This window comes from Lygodium microphyllum, chromosome 30 (assembly GCF_053477565.2).
Source record: "Lygodium microphyllum isolate KBCC chromosome 30, Lygodium_microphyllum_v1.1.10, whole genome shotgun sequence".
Taxonomy (NCBI): Eukaryota; Viridiplantae; Streptophyta; class Polypodiopsida; order Schizaeales; family Lygodiaceae; genus Lygodium; species Lygodium microphyllum.
This window is the reverse complement of record NC_141164.1, coordinates 99,262,331-99,280,984: the sequence shown is the minus strand read 5'-3', so window position 1 is coordinate 99,280,984 and position 18,654 is coordinate 99,262,331. Positions and strand designations below refer to the sequence as shown.

At 41.6% G+C, this 18,654-nt stretch overlaps 1 protein-coding gene across 7 annotated transcripts in view; it reads right to left on the bottom strand.

Annotated features, from left to right (window-relative positions):
* The window catches only part of LOC148010167 (putative calcium-transporting ATPase 11, plasma membrane-type), a 127,750-nt gene that overhangs the window by 16,253 nt on the left and 92,843 nt on the right, over nt 1–18,654 (bottom strand). For all 7 annotated transcript variants that reach the window (XM_087673296.1, XM_087673294.1, XM_087673291.1 and 4 more), the window contains 3 exons: nt 13,783–15,662; nt 11,090–11,245; nt 9,927–10,098 (listed from right to left, as the gene is read on the bottom strand). In XM_087673296.1, the coding sequence (XP_087529422.1) occupies nt 9,927–10,098; nt 11,090–11,245; nt 13,783–15,662 (2,208 nt within the window). The remainder of the gene's footprint in view (nt 1–9,926; nt 10,099–11,089; nt 11,246–13,782; nt 15,663–18,654) is intronic.

The following is an 18,654-nucleotide window of genomic DNA, read 5'->3' as shown; positions in this document are numbered from 1 at the left end:
TAAAAAAACCTAAAGGTACACTATCGTCATTGTACCTACAAACAGGCTCAATTTCGACTCTGCTCTATCTAACTGTCTCTGTCTCTCACTACGCGTAATGACTATCTGCCTAGATCTCTATGCCTAACCCATCACTACATATTGGCCTAGAGCATATTGTGGGATTTGTTGCAGATAAAGAGCCCGAAAATAGGGCAACACGTGCTATTATCCAGGGATATTATCCGCATATCACAGTTTCATATTTTATGACTCGTTGCTTTAACAATCTACTAGAGGATATTGGTAGCCTATCATAGAGCAAGAAGCTCAAATGGTTAGCTTTGTTTTAAATCACCAGTTTCTTCGCCATCACTTCTCTTTGCGATCGAAGAAGATACTTTTAAAATACTCTGATACCAAATTTGCCTTTAACTTCTTGATACTAGGCAGATTAAAAAAATGCAGTGGTGCCTTGAGGCACGTTATTTCTTAGTGATGAGTTTACCTCATCAACATTGGTAGGTGCTCCTACAGGTATCTTATGCTTCGAGAAAACAAGTAACTCCACTTTTTGGGATGATGTAAAGCGGATAAATGCTATGGTATCACCTATTGTGTATTTATTGAGGGTTATGGATGCTATGCAACCTTGCATTGGCAAGGTATATGAGGCTATGGATAGGCTGAATGAAAGCTGCATGATGAGGTGTATGAAGAGATACATCATTTAGTTGTGATGAGGTAGAGCTCCTATAGCTTACCCATGCATGCAGCTGCAGTTGTTGTGGATCCTGAGTTCTAGGGCAAGGGTCAAGAGAATGACACTCAGGTTATGGATGCATAGAGACTTATATTGCCTCATCTAGTGCATGATCATGGCACTAGATGAAAGATCAGAGATCAACTTTCATGTTATAGGACCTTTCCGGGTTCTTTTGGCTGTGGGGATGCACAGGAGGATCAATGTAAGATTGGGGCAACTTTGTGGTGGAAGGACTTTGGTTCGAATGGTCCTGAGTTGCAACAACTAGCCATCCGTATTTTGAGTCAACCAGTTAGTTCCTCTTGTTTGGAGCAATTGTGGAGTACATACGCTCACATTGCTTCAAAGAAGAGGAACCGTCTTGGTGTGAAGAGGGCAAACAATCTAGTATTCGTTAGTGCTAATTTGAGGATGTTATGTAACAGTATGACAACAAAGCCCGATCCATTTACAGAGTGGGAGATGCAGCAAAAAGAGGATGTTGGGAATAAAGGCCTCATGCCTTTAAATCTGCTCATATGTGAACACACCCTCAGCACTTGTATTTACACATATATACCTATCTAAAAACCTAAAGATACTCTCTCGTCATTCTACCTAAAAACGTGCTCACTCTCGACTCTGCTCTATCCCACTCTCTGTCTCTCACTGCGCATATCTACTGCCTGTCTCGATCTCCATGCCTAACCTGCCACTACAAAGTTGTATCAGAGTGGGCAAGGAGTGCACGCTTCTCGAGACGTCTCAAGTGTGCCGGGCTGTAGAAGGCGAGCAGGTTGTGAGGTTGTAGGCGACAGTTGCTCTAGGTGCGACAAGGCAGCTGACAGGCAAGCTCTCGGCGAGTAGCAGACTAGGGCAGTTGACAATCGGCGGGTAGCTGACTCACAATCGACAGGAGTGTTGACTGTCAGACGAAGGCAGGTGTGTTGCGACCAGCAGGCGACGTTGCAGACTAGATGACGACTGGGCACGTGGGCACCAAAAGCGCCATGTCAGCGACAAGACACCAACGCGTGGCGTCACGAGACAGCGGTCGGGCAGGCGACGTGACGCCTAACGGGTCACAGACCTAGACGTGGGTCAATGGACCCCCATCACATCCTTTTTTTTTTTCTCAAATTTTCAGTTTGCTTTTACCTTCTCTCCTCCGGGTGTTCGCACGTGCAAGCACAGTGTGCAAATCTGTGCAGATTTAGGCCCACAAATTTAGGGTTTTTCCCGAATTTGAAGGTTTTAAAGCATAACTAGATAATCTGACTCGGAAATTGCAAAATCAGTACACATTTACCAGGGAATTTTGAGGTCTTTCACATTTTAGTAAAAATTCTTTCAATTTCACTAAAATTAGTACACACAAGACTTGGAAATTTGGAGATTAGCCCAAATTTAGTGCGAGCAAGATGCAACAATGATATGTATCTCAGAAATTGCAAAAATTTGTGACATTTTGTCCCCAACATTTGGGGCTTTTCATGTACATGCACAAATTGGGCTGAAATCTACCCAATTTCTCGACATTGATGCACACTAAACCCCGTGCAATTTTAGGCTTTTGCAATTTGGGCAAAATCTATGCAACATTTGGTCATTTTATGTACATGCAGGTTGAATTCCACCCAATTTGGACATCAACACTTGGTAAAATTTGGGGGTTTTGCTTAAATTTTGGCAAAATTGACATGTTCTATGCATGACAGAGAAAATGCAGATGTCTGTCTGATGCTTTGAGCACAAAATTTTGGGGCTTTTGACCGTTCGTGTCAATTTTTTTGCCCGTGGGTACATGTACAATAGAAATTGCAGCTGAAATTTTGGGATTTTTCATGTAATGTGATGCATATGCCCTTGGAACAACTGTAATCAGTTATGGAATGCTGTAGCACATGGTTTGGTGCTTCTGAAAATTTAATTACAGGTCTTAAATCTGTGCTTCTAGGTGGTTATTTATTGCTAGTTGGTACTTGTTTGTACCTTGGTCACTTGGGTGACAGTTTGGGCCTGCATTTGCTGATTTTTTTGTCACTTTTGGGATGAAAATCATGGCTGGAAACAATGATTTTAGCAATCTAATGCACATAAAGAAGCTTGAAGGCACACATAACTTTGCAGTTTGGCAAAAGTAGTGCTACAATATCCTGTTAGAAAAGAAGCAAGCAAAGCCAATCAAGAGACAAGGGGCAAAGGCCGCAGATATGGACAGGATGATTGGGATGAGTTAAATGAGCTTGCACGCTCAACCATCCAACTATCAATTTTTGATACTTTGCTGTTCAACATTGAAAGTTTAGATTCTACATATGCGATATGGCTAGACTGGAAGAACTGTATGCACAGGAGTGTTGCAAGCAAAGTGTATTGGCTAAAAAAGCTTATGGATTTGCATATGAAAGAGGGTACAACAATCTCTACTCACTTGAGTGAGTTTAACTCCGTTTTCACCCAGCTGGTTGCCTTGAAGTTCATGATTGATGAGGAATTTAAGGCTACTTTCTTGCTTTGCACTTTACCAAAGAGTTGGAATACATTCAGGACTGCTATGAGCAATTCTAATGTAATCCTTTTGTATGCTGATATAGAGAGTGCTCTACTTATGGAAGAGATGAATCGGCAAAACAATGCATCCAGTAAGTCTTTCAGTACTTTGCATACTAGGGGCAGATCACAATAGAAAGGCAAATATGATAACAAGGGACGCAATAAATCACGTTGACAAAGATGTTGAATACTATCATTGTGGCAAGAAGGGCCACTTTAAACGTGATTCCTACAAATGGAAGAAAGAGAAAGGAAAAAGCAAGAAGACAAATGAAAGCAAGGAAGAGAAGGAAAGTCAACCTAAGAAGAGCAGTGTAAAAATTGAAGAGGTCAATGTAGTCACTCATGACAGTGATAGTGGGAGTGATGTACTCTTTCTCTCTTCACACTTTGGTGCGCATGCTTTACTTGCAAATAAAGATGATGACATGCATACCTAGATTCTCGATTCAAGTGTTTCCTTTCATGTCACCCCTCATCATGAGTGGTTCTTCGCCTATACACGCAGTCAACATGGTGTTGTCCCTCTTGGGGACAACTATGCATGTAACATTTCAGGTATTGGCAGTGTGTAGTTACAGTTTCAGCATGGCTCTGTCTTTACACTTCAGCATGCATGGCATGTACCTCAGCTCAAGAAGAGCTTGACTAGCACAGGGCAGCTAGATGATGATGGTTTTCGTACCACCTTTGGTGATGGAAAATGGAAGATCTGTAAGGGATCTAGGGTTATTGCCACAAGTTGCAAGAGTGATACTTTGTATCCACTTCATGTATCTAGTGTGCGTAACCATGTTGTTGTCGTGACCGAGCAGCCAAGCGTTTCTTTGTGGCATGGCCAGTTGGGATTACTTGCCTTGTCTTCGTTATGCTAATTTTGAGCATTATGATCATTGTATTTATAGCAAACATGCACAGACGTCTCATAAAAAGATGGAAAATGGAAGATCTGTAAGGGATCTAGGGTTATTGCCAAAGGTTGCAAGAATGGTACTTTGTATCCATTTCATGTATTTAGTGTGCGTGACCATGTTGTTGCCGTGACCGAGCACCCAAGCGTTTCTTTGTGGCATGGCCGATTGGGACACATGAGTCAAACAAGTATGCTGAAAAAAGACACCAGAAGAAAAAGCGCAGTGTATCTGACACGAGGGGAAGGAAGAACATCAACGAGGAAGAATGCAGAGTTTGGATGCTCTATGTTCCAAGACTTGGTGCACAGATCGAATGCTGTAAGCACACGTAGTGAGCGTCGGAAAGTCCCCAAGAACAAAGAACTCTATTTTTTGCACAAAACTCAAGGTAGAACCTCTAGAGTTACTACATTCGGATGTATGTCAAATACCAACATTATCTTTAGGGGAAAAGAAATATTGTCACCTTTGTCGATGATGCTACACGGAAACTATGGGTTTAACCTATTCATAGCAAGGATGAAGCGCTTGACAAGTTTAATAAATTCTTGGCATTGGCTGAAAATCAAACAAGTAAGACACTTAAATGTCTTCGCTCTGACAATGGTGGGGAATATGTGTCCAAGGCCTTTCAGGCATTTGGTGACAACAATGGGATAAAGAGGGAGCTCACTATCCCTCATAATCCGCTCCAAAATGGAGTTGCAGAGCATATGAATCGGACCATACAAAATAAGGTCTGTACGATGCTGTCTCATGCTGCATTATCCTATGGCTTCTGGGCAGCGACTATTATGACAGCCATTCATTGAATTAATTGGTCACCATATAGGTCTTTTGGGGAGAGGGAGTTCCCCAAGAAGCATGGTCGGGCAAGCCATCTTCATATGCTAATCTGAAAGTGTTTGGCTACGAGGCTTTTGTGCACATTCGTAAAGAAAAACACAGCAAACTTGAGCCAAAGTCCTATAAATGCATTTTCCTAGGATGTGGTGACGAGAGTGAAATGGGGTATAGATTATGGGATCCCGAGAAAAGAAAAGTAGTATGTAGCAATGGCATTATCTTCCGGGAAGATCGCATGCATAAACAGCCAAAAAAGACTGAGGAGGTCCGTAGAGTTGTATTCTGATAAGAAATACCTTTTGGACAACAAAATGTGCCCTCTGTACAACAGCAAATACCTGCTGTAAATGAACCTATAAATCCAGAAAATGATGCTAGAAATGATCAGCCAGCTATTGCCCATGATAATGAGCCACTACATGTGCAGGAACAGCCAGCTGCTAATGCTGATTTCCAGGCAGAAATGCCAGGACAACATGCTGATAATGGAAACCTGCAAGAACAGCCAGCAAAAAATAACCATTGGGTTAGTAGATCGTCTAGGGCTACTAGACAACCTGACAGATTTGTTCCTGATGCAAACAATCTGGCTGATTATGTCATGTTGACAGATTGTGGTGAACCGTTTTGCTTCAAGGAAGCAATGGACAGACACGACAACAAGAAATTGTATAAAGCCATGTTGTCAAAGATAGAATCTCTTGAGAAAAATGGCACTTGGGACTTGGTGCAGTTGCCTAAAGGGCAGAAAACACTTCCATGCAAATGGGTTTACAATATGAAGGTCACTTTTGGTTCTAATGTGGACCTTAGAGAATGCATCATGGGATTTCACTTATACTAGTTTTGGGCATTTATACTTACAAGAGGTTGGCCAAGGAATCATTCTCTCAAATCATGAATCTCCAACAAGAATGTTGTGTATCCTTGACAAACTATCTTCTTTATCGTTTGTGACCTTTAGAAACCCAAGTTTGGTCCACATAATGGACATGCATGGTAACTTGAGTTGACCAGGCTTGCCATAACATCTATATCTAGTCAACACAAACATAAAAATGAAATTACAATGAAAACAGAGACTTATTTACCTAAGTACCCTCCAAGACCCAAAAAGTCATGCATGGTCTATATAAGAATGGCTCGCATATTAGCGAACCGCCTCCCAAGTTGCTTTCTCATATCTTCCACAATAGTCCCCTCCTCCCACATCTTAATCTTGTCAACCAATGGATGGGGATAGACATCCATACTCTTGACTTTATAGTGTCTGACGCAAGTTACTAGAATCCAAAATGACAATGCATGACATTGGACCAAAGCCTAGGGAGTTTTGGTCCTAAATTTGGTCCAATGAGGTTTCCCTCTCTAAGTTACAGAGGACGATAGTCTCGCGGTGGTCAGAGATAAGAAGTGGAGTGTTATAGATGTGGAGAAATAGATCATACTTCACCAAATTGTCCAAACCCTAGAAGGCATGTGGATTACCAAGATGACTACATTGAGAACCATTTTGGGCTTGGTTGCAGTTGAGAATATGGAGCTTATACAGATGGATATAAAGACTGTACTTTTATATGGTGATCTGCATGAGGACATATATATGCAGCAGCCTGAAGGGTTTGTTAAACAAGCGAAAGAAAAGATGGTATATAAACTCAAAAGGAGTTTGTATGGGCTCAAACAAGCACCAAGAGGTATGGTATCATAGACTTTCATAGAAGTCAAGTGGATCACTGCTTGTACATCAAGAAGGCAACAAATGGCAGCTTGATTATCTTGGTTTTGTGTGTTGATGACATACTGATTGCTAGCAGGGATACTCATGCCTTGGATTCATTGAAGCAAAGTCTTCATGGCAGCTTTGACATGCAGAATCTTAGTGATGCAAATCACATTCTTTACATGCGAATACTCATAGATAGATTGAAAGGCTTACTCTATCTATCTCAGTAGGAGTATATCTCCAAGGTTTTGCAACGTTTCAATATGGAGGGGGGGAAAACAATTGGGGTTCCATAGCCTCCATATGTGAACCTCAGTGCAGAGAACAGCTCTACATCTGATGATAAGAACGGTGAAATGGCCAAGATACCATATGTTTCAGCTGTTGGCAGTTTGATGTATGCTATGGTTGCTACACGTCCTAACATTGCCTTTGCAGTGGAAGTGGTTAGCAGATACATAGAAACCCCTGGCAAGAAGCATTGGGATGCAATGAAAGGTATTATGAGATACCTCAAAGACACAGAGGAGTTGGGCATCTGCTTTGGAAAGCAGAAGGCATCTATTGTTGGCTTTACGGATGCAGACTATGCTGGTCATGCGGACTGCAGGAAGTCCACTTCTCGGTATGTGTTTACTTTCACAGGAGGAGCAGTCTCTTGGATCTCCAGGCTACAAAAGTGTGTTGCATTCTCTACTACAGAGGCAGAGTATGTGGCTGCCACTGAGGCATGCAAGGAGGCTTTATGGCTTTCACGTCTAGTCGGAGAGCTTGGCATCTCAGAGTTACCTATTCTCCATTGTGATAGTCAGAGTGCTATCATGCTAGCACAGAATCATGTCTTTCATGCAAAGACAAAGCACATACAGATGAAGTATCACTTCATTAGAGATATACTTGACAGCAAGATCATTGAGCTTGTCAAAGTGCATACAGATGATAATCCTGCAAACCTTCTCACAAAGGGTCTTCCAGCAAAGCGGTTTGCTCATTGCCGACAGATGATGGGAGTATGTATTTCATCTTTTTACATACCTAGTCTTAGCTGATTCTTTTCTCCTCTTCAGGCACATTGCCTTTAGGTGGGTGGTTGTTGGGAATAAAGGCCTCGTGCCTTTAAATGTGCTAAGGGTGTGAACACACCCTTAGCACTTGTACTTACACATATATATATATCTAAAAACCTAAAGATACTCTCTCGTCATTGTACCTAAAAACGTGCTCACTCTTGACTCTACTCTATCTCACTCTTTCTGTCTCTTGCTGTGCGTATCTACTGACTGTCTCGATCTGTAGTGATACATGTTGATGTTGGGGGAGATGCAGCAATTCATGGTACACATGATGATGAGGCTGGCATTTCAAGAGTAGCTAAAGCAGCCTCAGATCATGATGATGATCTTTGATTTAGTTTACTTATCATGAGTCTCATGATACATGGCATGTACATTGTATATGATATTATGATCATTGATGACAATGTGACACTGGGGCTATTGTGCCATGCTGATATTATATTTGTACTTGCACTCTTGCAATTGCCCTTTGGCTATTTTGGCATGCCGCCTTTTGCTTCAGTCTAGAGATTAGACTTTATATTTGTGGTCTTTTTTGGGACAATGGGCATGTTCTTTCAAAGATTAGACTTCATATTTGTAATCTTTTAAGTTTTTGGCAATGGGACTATGGGCATGTTCTTTCAGCTTAGACATTAAAGTTTAGTTCATTGTTCATTGCTTTATTATTTATGGCATATGTATTATGCATTTTATAATTGAATAGCGTACCTCTTGAGCCTTGTAGGTTGCAATTCAATTTCTAATGAGTAGTTTTAGAATGATGTATGATATCTTAAAGTTAAAACTTAAAATGATTTGTCCTTGTGGATTATATACCTTGGTTTTAACACTCCAGAGTCCACATGGAGTATGAGTGAAATATTAAATTTTTTTCATGAATTTTAATTTCTTAAATGTCGTTCCCGTTCCCACGTCTCCGTTCCCTAGGTTTGGCGTCCCCGTCACTGTCCCCATTCCCGTTCCCCGTTTCATGTTTCTATGTCTAACAGTATGCAAACAGAAATGTTTCATAAATTGGGAGCTCCAACAAAGCAAATCACTAACATTACCTACAACACCATTTTTTGCAGCAACGAATTTATGATAATTTGACATCTCTGGGCATGGTCAAAGATTACAAACACGGTGGCACAATCATCAAGTTTAAAACCTTCGATGGTATACAGGACAGGCTAAAGGCTTTGACCTTCAAACAACATTTGAAACTTTGGCAAGGCCAACTTTGGAGACCAAGAGTAATTTTTCTAAGCCTTTGAAAGTGTGCAAGGCAGCCACTTTCTTGAAAGAAAAGCTGGAATGCATTTCATTGCTTGATTACCCTTTCGATACAAGGCAAGTCACCAGCAAAGTGGCTACTCTTTAAATAGGTTTTCTCTTCTCCCTCACAATCGATACCACCAGTCTCCCAATAACTATCCTCTACTCTCCTCCAGAAATTGGTCAAAAATGGCGGAAAGAGATCTCATGTGTTAACCAATGCTGGACAGTTTCTGCAATCCTCATGACCCTGCTCATCCATATCCTCCTCCCCAACCTGGTGGTATTGGAAAGAGGGAATATCTACATATCTATCCTGAAAGGGCTATTTCCAGACTTATTCCTGTGAAAAGTTTGCTTAGCCATGTGGCTGATGACCAAGGTAGACAGCTGCAGTAAAAGGAGGAGGTGCAAGTCCACACATTGCTGATCACTGCGAGAAAGGAGGTGGAGGCCCAGAGCAGGGACAGATTGGCAGGCAGTCCACACTAGATAAGCAGAAGGGAATGGGGAGGGGGAGGGGGAGGGGGAGGGGAAGGGGAGGGGGGAGGGAGGGCTACGGAAGAAAAGAGGGGAGTGTGTGACCATCATACTTGAGGAGAGGAAGAAGCAATCTTGCCATTAAACAGTGCTAAAATGTGCTATCACAACAGATCATCTGAGTATACGATATTATCATACTGAGAAGAGATTGACCTTAGGAGAACATATATAGCCTGTCCATCTAACACCATGCATTACATGTACTCTCATTCATAAACCAGGAACTTATAGGAAAATATATTACAAGTTTTGTAAGTGCAACACAAACCATCTATACATACCAGTGATGCATGCAGAAACGAAATTAATGGTCAAAGCAACAATGTTGACCGTCAGCTGAAATTGCAGAAATTTTTGTATATTTGTATAAACAGACCGTCCCCACTTTGCAACATTTACAATGGTTGCAAAATTGTCATCCAGAATCACCACATCAGCGCTTGATTTGGCTACCTGCAGCAGCAAAGCACAATTTACATAGACTGGAGAACCTGAAATCAAGTTGACTGTGCATGACCAATCTTTGAGCAGTGCAAAAGCCTACTGACAGCTTACCATCAATACTATACTAACAATCACTTTTTCTAGTCAACTCAACTCAACTGTCAATAGTGTGCTCCAAATTCGAGTATGCTGATAAACAGAGCCAAATCACGCTTGGCAAAACCAATTAGTTGGTATCTTACACAAACTTTCCGGCTGTTGTTAGAGGTCCTTTGGAAGCACATTGCAATACAAGCTTCTTATTCTTCTAGTCACAGACTCTAGGTTGAGTTAAGCCATTCTAGGGAAGGAAAACCTGAAACGTTTTCAAACAGAGCAGCAGGCCAACAGCATGAATACAACTAATCATCACTGAAGAAAGATTGTGCTTTGGGCACTTAATGGAGGAAAAGATTGCTTATGTTTCAGATGGTGTTTTATCCAAAAGATTTCTACCAGTAGCCTGCTAGGAAGGTCAATACAAATGACTTTTCCCTTTACATACTCCAATCCTCTGTTCACATGTTAGCAGATCATAAATCCTCTGAAACCCAATATGGATTTAGCATAAGTTTCCATACTTATCCGTAGTCTGTTTAACAATCATCACTCCAGCTAAATTCGCATCCATCCTTATAAGATATAGCATTTCAGTGCTCAGACAACATAAAGCACAATGTTCTTATTCTTTGGAGCATTCACAATGTTCTTATTCTTTTGAACATTCACACTACACCATTCTCAAAGCACTTCCCTAAGCAGCTGAATAACCTACAGACTAAGTTTTACATTTCCATTATTTAAAATCAACATAGCCACTGAATTGTGCTACTTCATGTGTTTAAGCAATACAGTTGGCAGAAAATCAGTATGAAGTCTGGCATAGGGTCCTAAAATCTAACTCGTCTAATCAACCACACAACTCAACAATTTCATTTAATAACCAGAAAATCAAGTTTACCTCAGTCCCAGAAATGCCCATTGCAAGCCCAATATCTGCTTCGTGCAGGGCTGGTGCATCATTGGTTCCATCACCAGTGACAGAAACCACTTCGAATTGTTCTTTCAAGTGCTTTACAAGGATTAACTTGTCTTGTGGAGAGGACCTCGCAATCACCTGAAGTTTAAGCATAAAGCTGTTTCAGAGGACAGACTTCCTTCAGTACTGAATATCTGATACATAGATGCACAGAAATGACAAACATGCAGACCTTCTTGACCTACCCAAATACCTATCCACCACCTATGTATGCATGTATGGCATAAATACCTACTGTAACTATCCACCTGCCTGCCTGCATGCTTTGCTTGACTACATAGGTACAAATGTACATATGCAAGTATACCAAACTTACAGATTGAAATAAATAATCAATCTTCACGTGCTGCTCCTTCAATAATTCACATAAAGAAGACTGCTTTGATACTTGAGACTAGTGCCCTTAGTTGTTTATTCATGGTTGTAGTTCACTGGACTCATGCCCTGCTGGTCCCTCATGTCACGACTGCTACCCACTTCTCCTTACCACTCCTGGCTCCTCTCCTATTCCTCGCGATACTTTCCACTTCATGTAGAGCCCTTTCATGCTCTCTTTCCTTTTTTACACACACGACAGGAAACCACAAACACTCCCACACCTTTTCAGGTCTCAATCAGCATTAGCACAGGCTTCACCCCCAGCACAGACTTGTTTATGGCTTTACAGCACCAATATAGGCTCCACCATTGGCAATGGCCCTCCCAAGCAAAGAACGATCCAGAGTGACTAAGGATTTGTTGTTGATTCAGCAGTGCAAGGGAGTGCATGGCCCTACAGGCTAAGTTGCTGGGCAGTAAAGTGCTTCTGGCTGATGGTGTAAAGGCCACTTTCTATTTGAATTGCTACTGGACTTTCTGCACATATGTGGAGACTGGGTGACAATCGTATAGTCTTCAATACTACACTAGTTGGCATACACTCATCCTACTGTCAATCTTTGTAACCTTGTGCCAATAACTCCATGGCTCTCTGGAATTGAAGCAGATATGTTATCAGCAAATAGTTTTGTCCCTGCATTGATAATAATTGTGGTTATTATAAAATCAATTCCTAATTGTGGTGAGGTGATAAAATGCTGGTTTTTTATATGACCCTTCAGTTATGTGATAAATTGTGCTTTTATAAAATAAAATGTTTAAAGATACACAAAAACATTTCATCTCTCTATACAAACTTCATGCTCTTTGTCACTCCCTGCCATGTTCCTCAAGCGGTCTCTCCAGCTAGCACCCCAACACTAGTGCAATCTATGCATAAGCTTTAAAAATTCCAACAGAAACTAGGAATCTCCAACAAACCACCACTCTACAACCGCATTATTTCAAGCACCTAGAGACTGAATTCTTCAATCATGAGATCTAGCTTTCTTTGGCTACAACACCTGGTTGGGGAGGATATTGATTAGCAGGATCAGAGCTACGCCAGCAGCCACTCACCACTAACATAGACAGGGCATCTCAAGGCCCTTCCTGACAGATGTTTGGAGGAGATTGGAAGAAAGTTCCAGGCCCATGACGATCTCTCTCTTTCTACAGCTTGTAGCTCATATGACTTTCCTAGTTGGCAGCAGGGCTCCAATAGCATGTGAAAGATGCAGAGACTTGGAGGAGACCTAGAGGCACCATCTATGAGATATCCCTGGAGCTCAGGAGGTGTGGAGGAAAGCCTTAGGATGGTCTTCCATGGCACAAATGAGACTATGGTACCAACCTAGGGGGCAACAGTTTGCTTGAGGAACATCAGCCCAGCATGTAGATACAAGGATTTTCAGGGGAGCCATCCACTTTTCATTGCTGGCCAACACTTGAGCATGATCCCTACTCCAGACTACTCACAGCCACAATGGACTCAGGGATATTGTCACAAATGGGGACTGATCGCTAGCATCATTGCTTGGTTCATTTGGACTGTAAGGTGCACTGTGCAGCCATGGTATTAAACTATAGGATGTCTCCACTGCAGAGACCCTCTCCAGGATCTAGAGGAAGACTATTCAAACTCTTTGCAAAAGATGGGAGAAGCTACAACATGGCTCCAGGGACGAGGAGGAGGAGAGTGCTTCTAAGCAAGCATGGGACTCTAGTGCCTTCTTTCACCTAGCACAAAATTTGATCTGGTATTATAGCTCACCAGATTGGTTGTTCACTCGACCATTATATTTGTGATGTACATCTTATGGAACATCCTTCGTACTTTATATTTTACCTCAAGGGGGTTTCCCCAAGGCATAATTGATAAAATTTTCTTCTCTTGAAAAAACACACAATTCAAGAAGAACATATAAATACCACAGGTTAATAGAGTTAAAATAGGAAATTGGAGTTTGTGCTCAGAATCCACCCCATATGCTAACTTATTGAGCTATTACCAGCTACTTGGAATTTGCCCTCGTAAAGCAACACTTCTGAATATGAAATGATTCTACATTAATTAGGATTTTGTAGATGAAATTACATGATTAGACAAATGAAACTATTCTATGTTGTCATCAAGAATCATATGCAACCTCCATTGTTTAACAACTTATCATCCTACAGCCTGTTTCTTTAAAAACTAACACACTGAAATGTTTCAAAAATGGATGAAATGAAGACATGAAGACCAATTCACTTGCCTGTATCTTTGCAATATTCTCCATCATCTGTTCATGGTTCCAACGGCGAAAATCTGGACCCTCAATGGCTATTCCTTCTTTTGTGAGAATGTTGCATTCACGGGCAATCGCCATTGCAGTTTCTATATTATCACCTGTCACCATTCGTACCTTGATCCCAGCTTTAAAGCACAGCTTGACCGCTTCCTTGACTCCTGGACGGATCGGATCTTTAATTCCAACAATGGCAACAAAAGTCAGACCACCCTCCAAGAGTTCCTTTGAGCTGTCAGGTGCAGTGTCTAAATCTTTATATGCAAAACTCAAAGTTCGCAGAGCTTCTTGAGCAAATGTAGAGATCACCTTTCTCAATTCCTCTGCATCTGTAGAATGTAAAGGAATAGATGATCCAGTTTCATCCATTTTGTAGTTGCACATACCTAAAACCACCTCTGAAGCACCTTTGCAGTGAATCCTGAGCCTTCCATTTGCCATTTTCAACAATACCGTCATCCTCTTTTTCTCTGAACTGAAGGGTTCAACCTTTAGTATCTCACACCGAGATCTTATTTCTTTCCATTGCCCACCTAAAGACAAACCAAGCTCTAAAATAGCAGCTTCAGTAGGCTTACCTTGTATTTGACACTGACCACCATGCTCCCCTATATCTCCCTCTGTATTCAGAAACATACCCTCAATAAAACAGTCCATAATTTTATCAGGTATACCTGATGAAGCTTTTTCAGCTACACCTACAAATTCAGCACAGCATACTTTCACAACGGTCATATGATTTGTTGTCAGAGTTCCTGTCTTATCACTGCAAATGCATGTTGCTGAGCCCATGGTCTCACAGGCTGCTAGATTGCGAACAAGAGCCTTGTCATTCATCATCTGCTTCATGGCATAAGCAAGGCTAAGAGTTACGGCAAGAGGGAGCCCCTCAGGAACCGCAACGACCAGGATTGTAACTGCAATTGCAAAGTAATTCACAATTTCCAGAAAATACTCGGCTCTCCATTGACTGAAACCCTCCTGGAACCTTGCTATCAAAAATCGTACCAAAAGGACTATAAAAGTAAGAAGAGCAAAAGCTAGACCAATTTTCCCTATGGTAGTTGCAACCACATTGAGCTGAACCTGTAACGGTGTCTCCTGATTTCCACCTTCACTGAGTTTGGACATCAATTTTCCCCACTCTGTTCTCATGCCAACAGCAGTCACGAGCATCTTACCTGACCCATCTTGAACCATGGTACCAGACAGAAGAAAAGGTTTCTCTTCACTGGGATAAACAGGTTCACTTTCCCCTGTCAAACTTGACTGATCAATTGTCAAAGAGTTCCCAGATACAAGAATGCCATCAGCAGGGACTTGATCACCAGTTGACAAGACTACAACATCTCCCACTACAAGATCATAGATCCATACAGTCTTTCTTTCACCAGAACGCAGTACTTGCACTTTGATTTTCTTCTTTTCTCTCTCTAGATCCTGAAACTGAAGCGACTGCCTATAATCACTAGCTGCCGTGACAAATACAACCACCAAAACACTCAGAAGAATGCCGACACCATCATACCAACCTTGGCTAATACCCTCGGTAGGAATACCAACAGCCAAGGATATTACAGCGCATATCACCAAACAGATAAGAGTTACATCTTGGAATGCTTCAAATACAAACATCCAAAACCCTCGAGAAGGCTTCTCATCATATTTGTTGGGTCCAAACTCCTGGATTCTTTGCTCAAGATCTGCATCATTACCATTGATTCCCTGTTGCACATCCTGCACATCAAGCTTCTGAGCAATGCCATGTATCCCACCCAATTTCTTATACATTTCATGATGATCCTGTATATATTCCAACTCTTCTCCAGTAAGTTTGAACCTTTTACCTGGAACACCAACATGTGCACAAGGTTAGGAAACATCCACACAAAGTTCACGCCCTCCCTGCCTCCTCTTCTTTCATGAATAAGATTAAATTAAATGAGAATATTTAAATCAAGCATTCTCACTATCCAACAAAAACCAAAGCAATCCTAACTGAAGCCAAAAGGCTAGGAAAACACAGCACAGATATTGTGTGGAGCACACAACAAGAGTGGAGTGAACAGCAATGTGCCAGAGCACAGTCCATCTCAGAAAATGGAAAGGCCTCCTTTCGGAAATCAGGAGAATGCCAAACTGTAAAGCAGAGAATCTCCTGCCAGAAGCTAATCAAATGAGTGAGGAGAAAGGACTATAAATTTTTGAGAGGCCATGTGGAATTCGGAGCATGCCACCAAGAAGCCTGGATAACAGTACCACCATGAGAGATACCTATCTCCTCACTAAAATTTGTTGCAAAGCCCGTCCAAGGACAACTCTACACACATAGAGTTTGCAAAAGAGCCAATCTCAAAGCTGTCATATGGATATTGATACACAGCAACGCAGCCCCACCAAACCGTTTTGGAGTAGTAACATCCTGCCAAGATATCCACACCTGACCTAGAGGATTTTCTTTCTTTTTCCACAACATAAAGCAAATGGGCTGTACCAATTTCAAGAGAGACTTCTTGGTCTAGGGAAGTAAGGGAAAAAAATATGAGACCATACTAATCATGATGGATTGTGCTACTTTAAACCTTGCATATGAAGAGGTCAGCCCTGAGATTTCCAATGCATAAACTTGTCATGAACTTGGGAAGACATCCAATCAAGCGAGACCCAAGGAGCCACATCCACACCAATGGGATAACCCAAGTGCTCAGTAATTTCAGCTTTAGAAACAACCGCTCCCTACCGGCCCTAACCTTGAAAATTTATCTCCGTACAAGAAATCGGTGCATATTTCTAATCGTTGAAATGAAGCCTTGCAGCCAAACCAAATAGACTCCAAACACTATTCCCATTGGTCTAGCCGGTCGGCCTTGAAGAAATATAAAGAAATCCTTTGTTAAAGATTGACCCAAAAGTTGAGCACCACTAGAAAGAGTTAAACCAATTATCTCCCCATCATCTACTGACTTATCAAAAGCCCAATCAAAAGGATGAAGCCTATTCCCCACCACAGCATACCAAATGTCAAAAATGAGGGCTTGAATCTATCATGCAAAAGGGCACGATATGAATCTGTGACAAGAAGACTCAATTGCAATCATACAAAAGAAAGAAACCATTGGAATTACCCTTGGGGTGAAAAACCGATCCAAGGGGAAGACCATCCACCTCCATTCTCCAAGTGAACACCGTACATTTGAATGACATCTTGTTGATCTATCCCTCCATCACTGTCAATTTCCACCACGCTTTGGATTTGTGCAATCCCCAAAGCACATTGGCCTTAGAAATCAACCATGAGCAATCTCTAATCATGAAATGATAAATTTAATTAATTGAATAAGACTCAAAACTCAAACAACTTGCAAGATGCCAATCCTACCATGGACAATTTATATCTATGATAGGAAAGGGCTGATGGTCCTGCAAAAGACTAGATCCTTGCCCCAAAGATCACGATAGCCACGAGGGACACGAAAGACTTGTTTGATGGTGTGAAAAGACATCAGTGTACCTAGTGGCAATATAGTGGCATCAGCCACACGGAGGCCAACCCAAGGAGAGCCATGTGATTAAACTAAGGTCTTTCCTCCACTGTGTCTTTCCATGAAAGCAAACAAGACACCGCTAGGATTTCCATTTGCAGTGAATTGGCAACTAGTCTATCCTCAAGCCAGATGCTATTGGACCTTGCAAAGCACCATTTTCCGCGAGCACACCAAACGGTTGAGAAGAACTAAACTAGATGTAAACAATCGAACCTCGGCATTAAGTACATGCCACCATGAACAGTAAATCTTTGTATTACCATGGCAAAGACCCTGATCCTCAAGAAGAAAATATGTAATAGCAGTCCAGGGATGTTGACCCACACATATTACTTGGAAAAAAGACCATATGGATCTGAACATCCAAAACAGTCCCCCTGCCCCATCCAAGGAAACCATATTACTTGAAAAAGAGACCAACAAAGGGCTGCCATATGGGTCTGAACATCCAAAACAGCCCCCCCTCCCATGGATTTCAAGATACAAACATGGCTCCAAGATATCCAAGATATATCCACATGCACAAAATCTTTCTTCCATAGCATGAAATGAAAGCGCCAAATGAGATCCTTCAAGACAACATTAGTCCAAGGCAACAATAAGGGAGCATGGGGAGTACAATGGCCTATGCCACTTTAAGGCACACATGAAATGGCCAAGCTTTAGATTTCCAATAAACAAACTTGGCTTCCAATTTTTGTGATATCAATTTCAAAAAGGGACTTCGCTGCACATCAAGACCCAAGGTATAACCAAGATGCCTTGCAATGTTTCCTTGCTGAACAACCACACCTTACCACCCCAAATCAAGTAAATTTGAGCTCGTAAAAGTAATCAAGGAGGAGTTGGCAGCATTAATATTAAGACTCAACGATGCATGCCCAAACAATTCCCAAACATCTAGAGCTTTGTAATGGTTAGAAACATCTACTTTCAAGGATCAAAACCATGAGTGTATCATCAGCCAGCACTTAGCCCACAAAATGATGGTGGGAAGGGAGAGATAAACCAGCCGCTCTCCTATATCAAGAAGATGCAATAAAATAGAAAGAATGGGGTCATTAGCAAGTGCAAAAAGGAGTGGACTCAAGGGGCAACCTGGTTGTACCCAGCATGCAAGGGAAAAGGGCTCAAGGACTCCACCATTCACCATAACACAAGAAGTGACACCTGCTGATGGTATAGATCAACCGGGACATACGAGAGCCAAATCATGGCATGCATGAGATCTACAAGAAAAGGCAATTCCAAAAAAATCAAAGGCCTTTTCCAAATCCAACTACACCAAAACAAA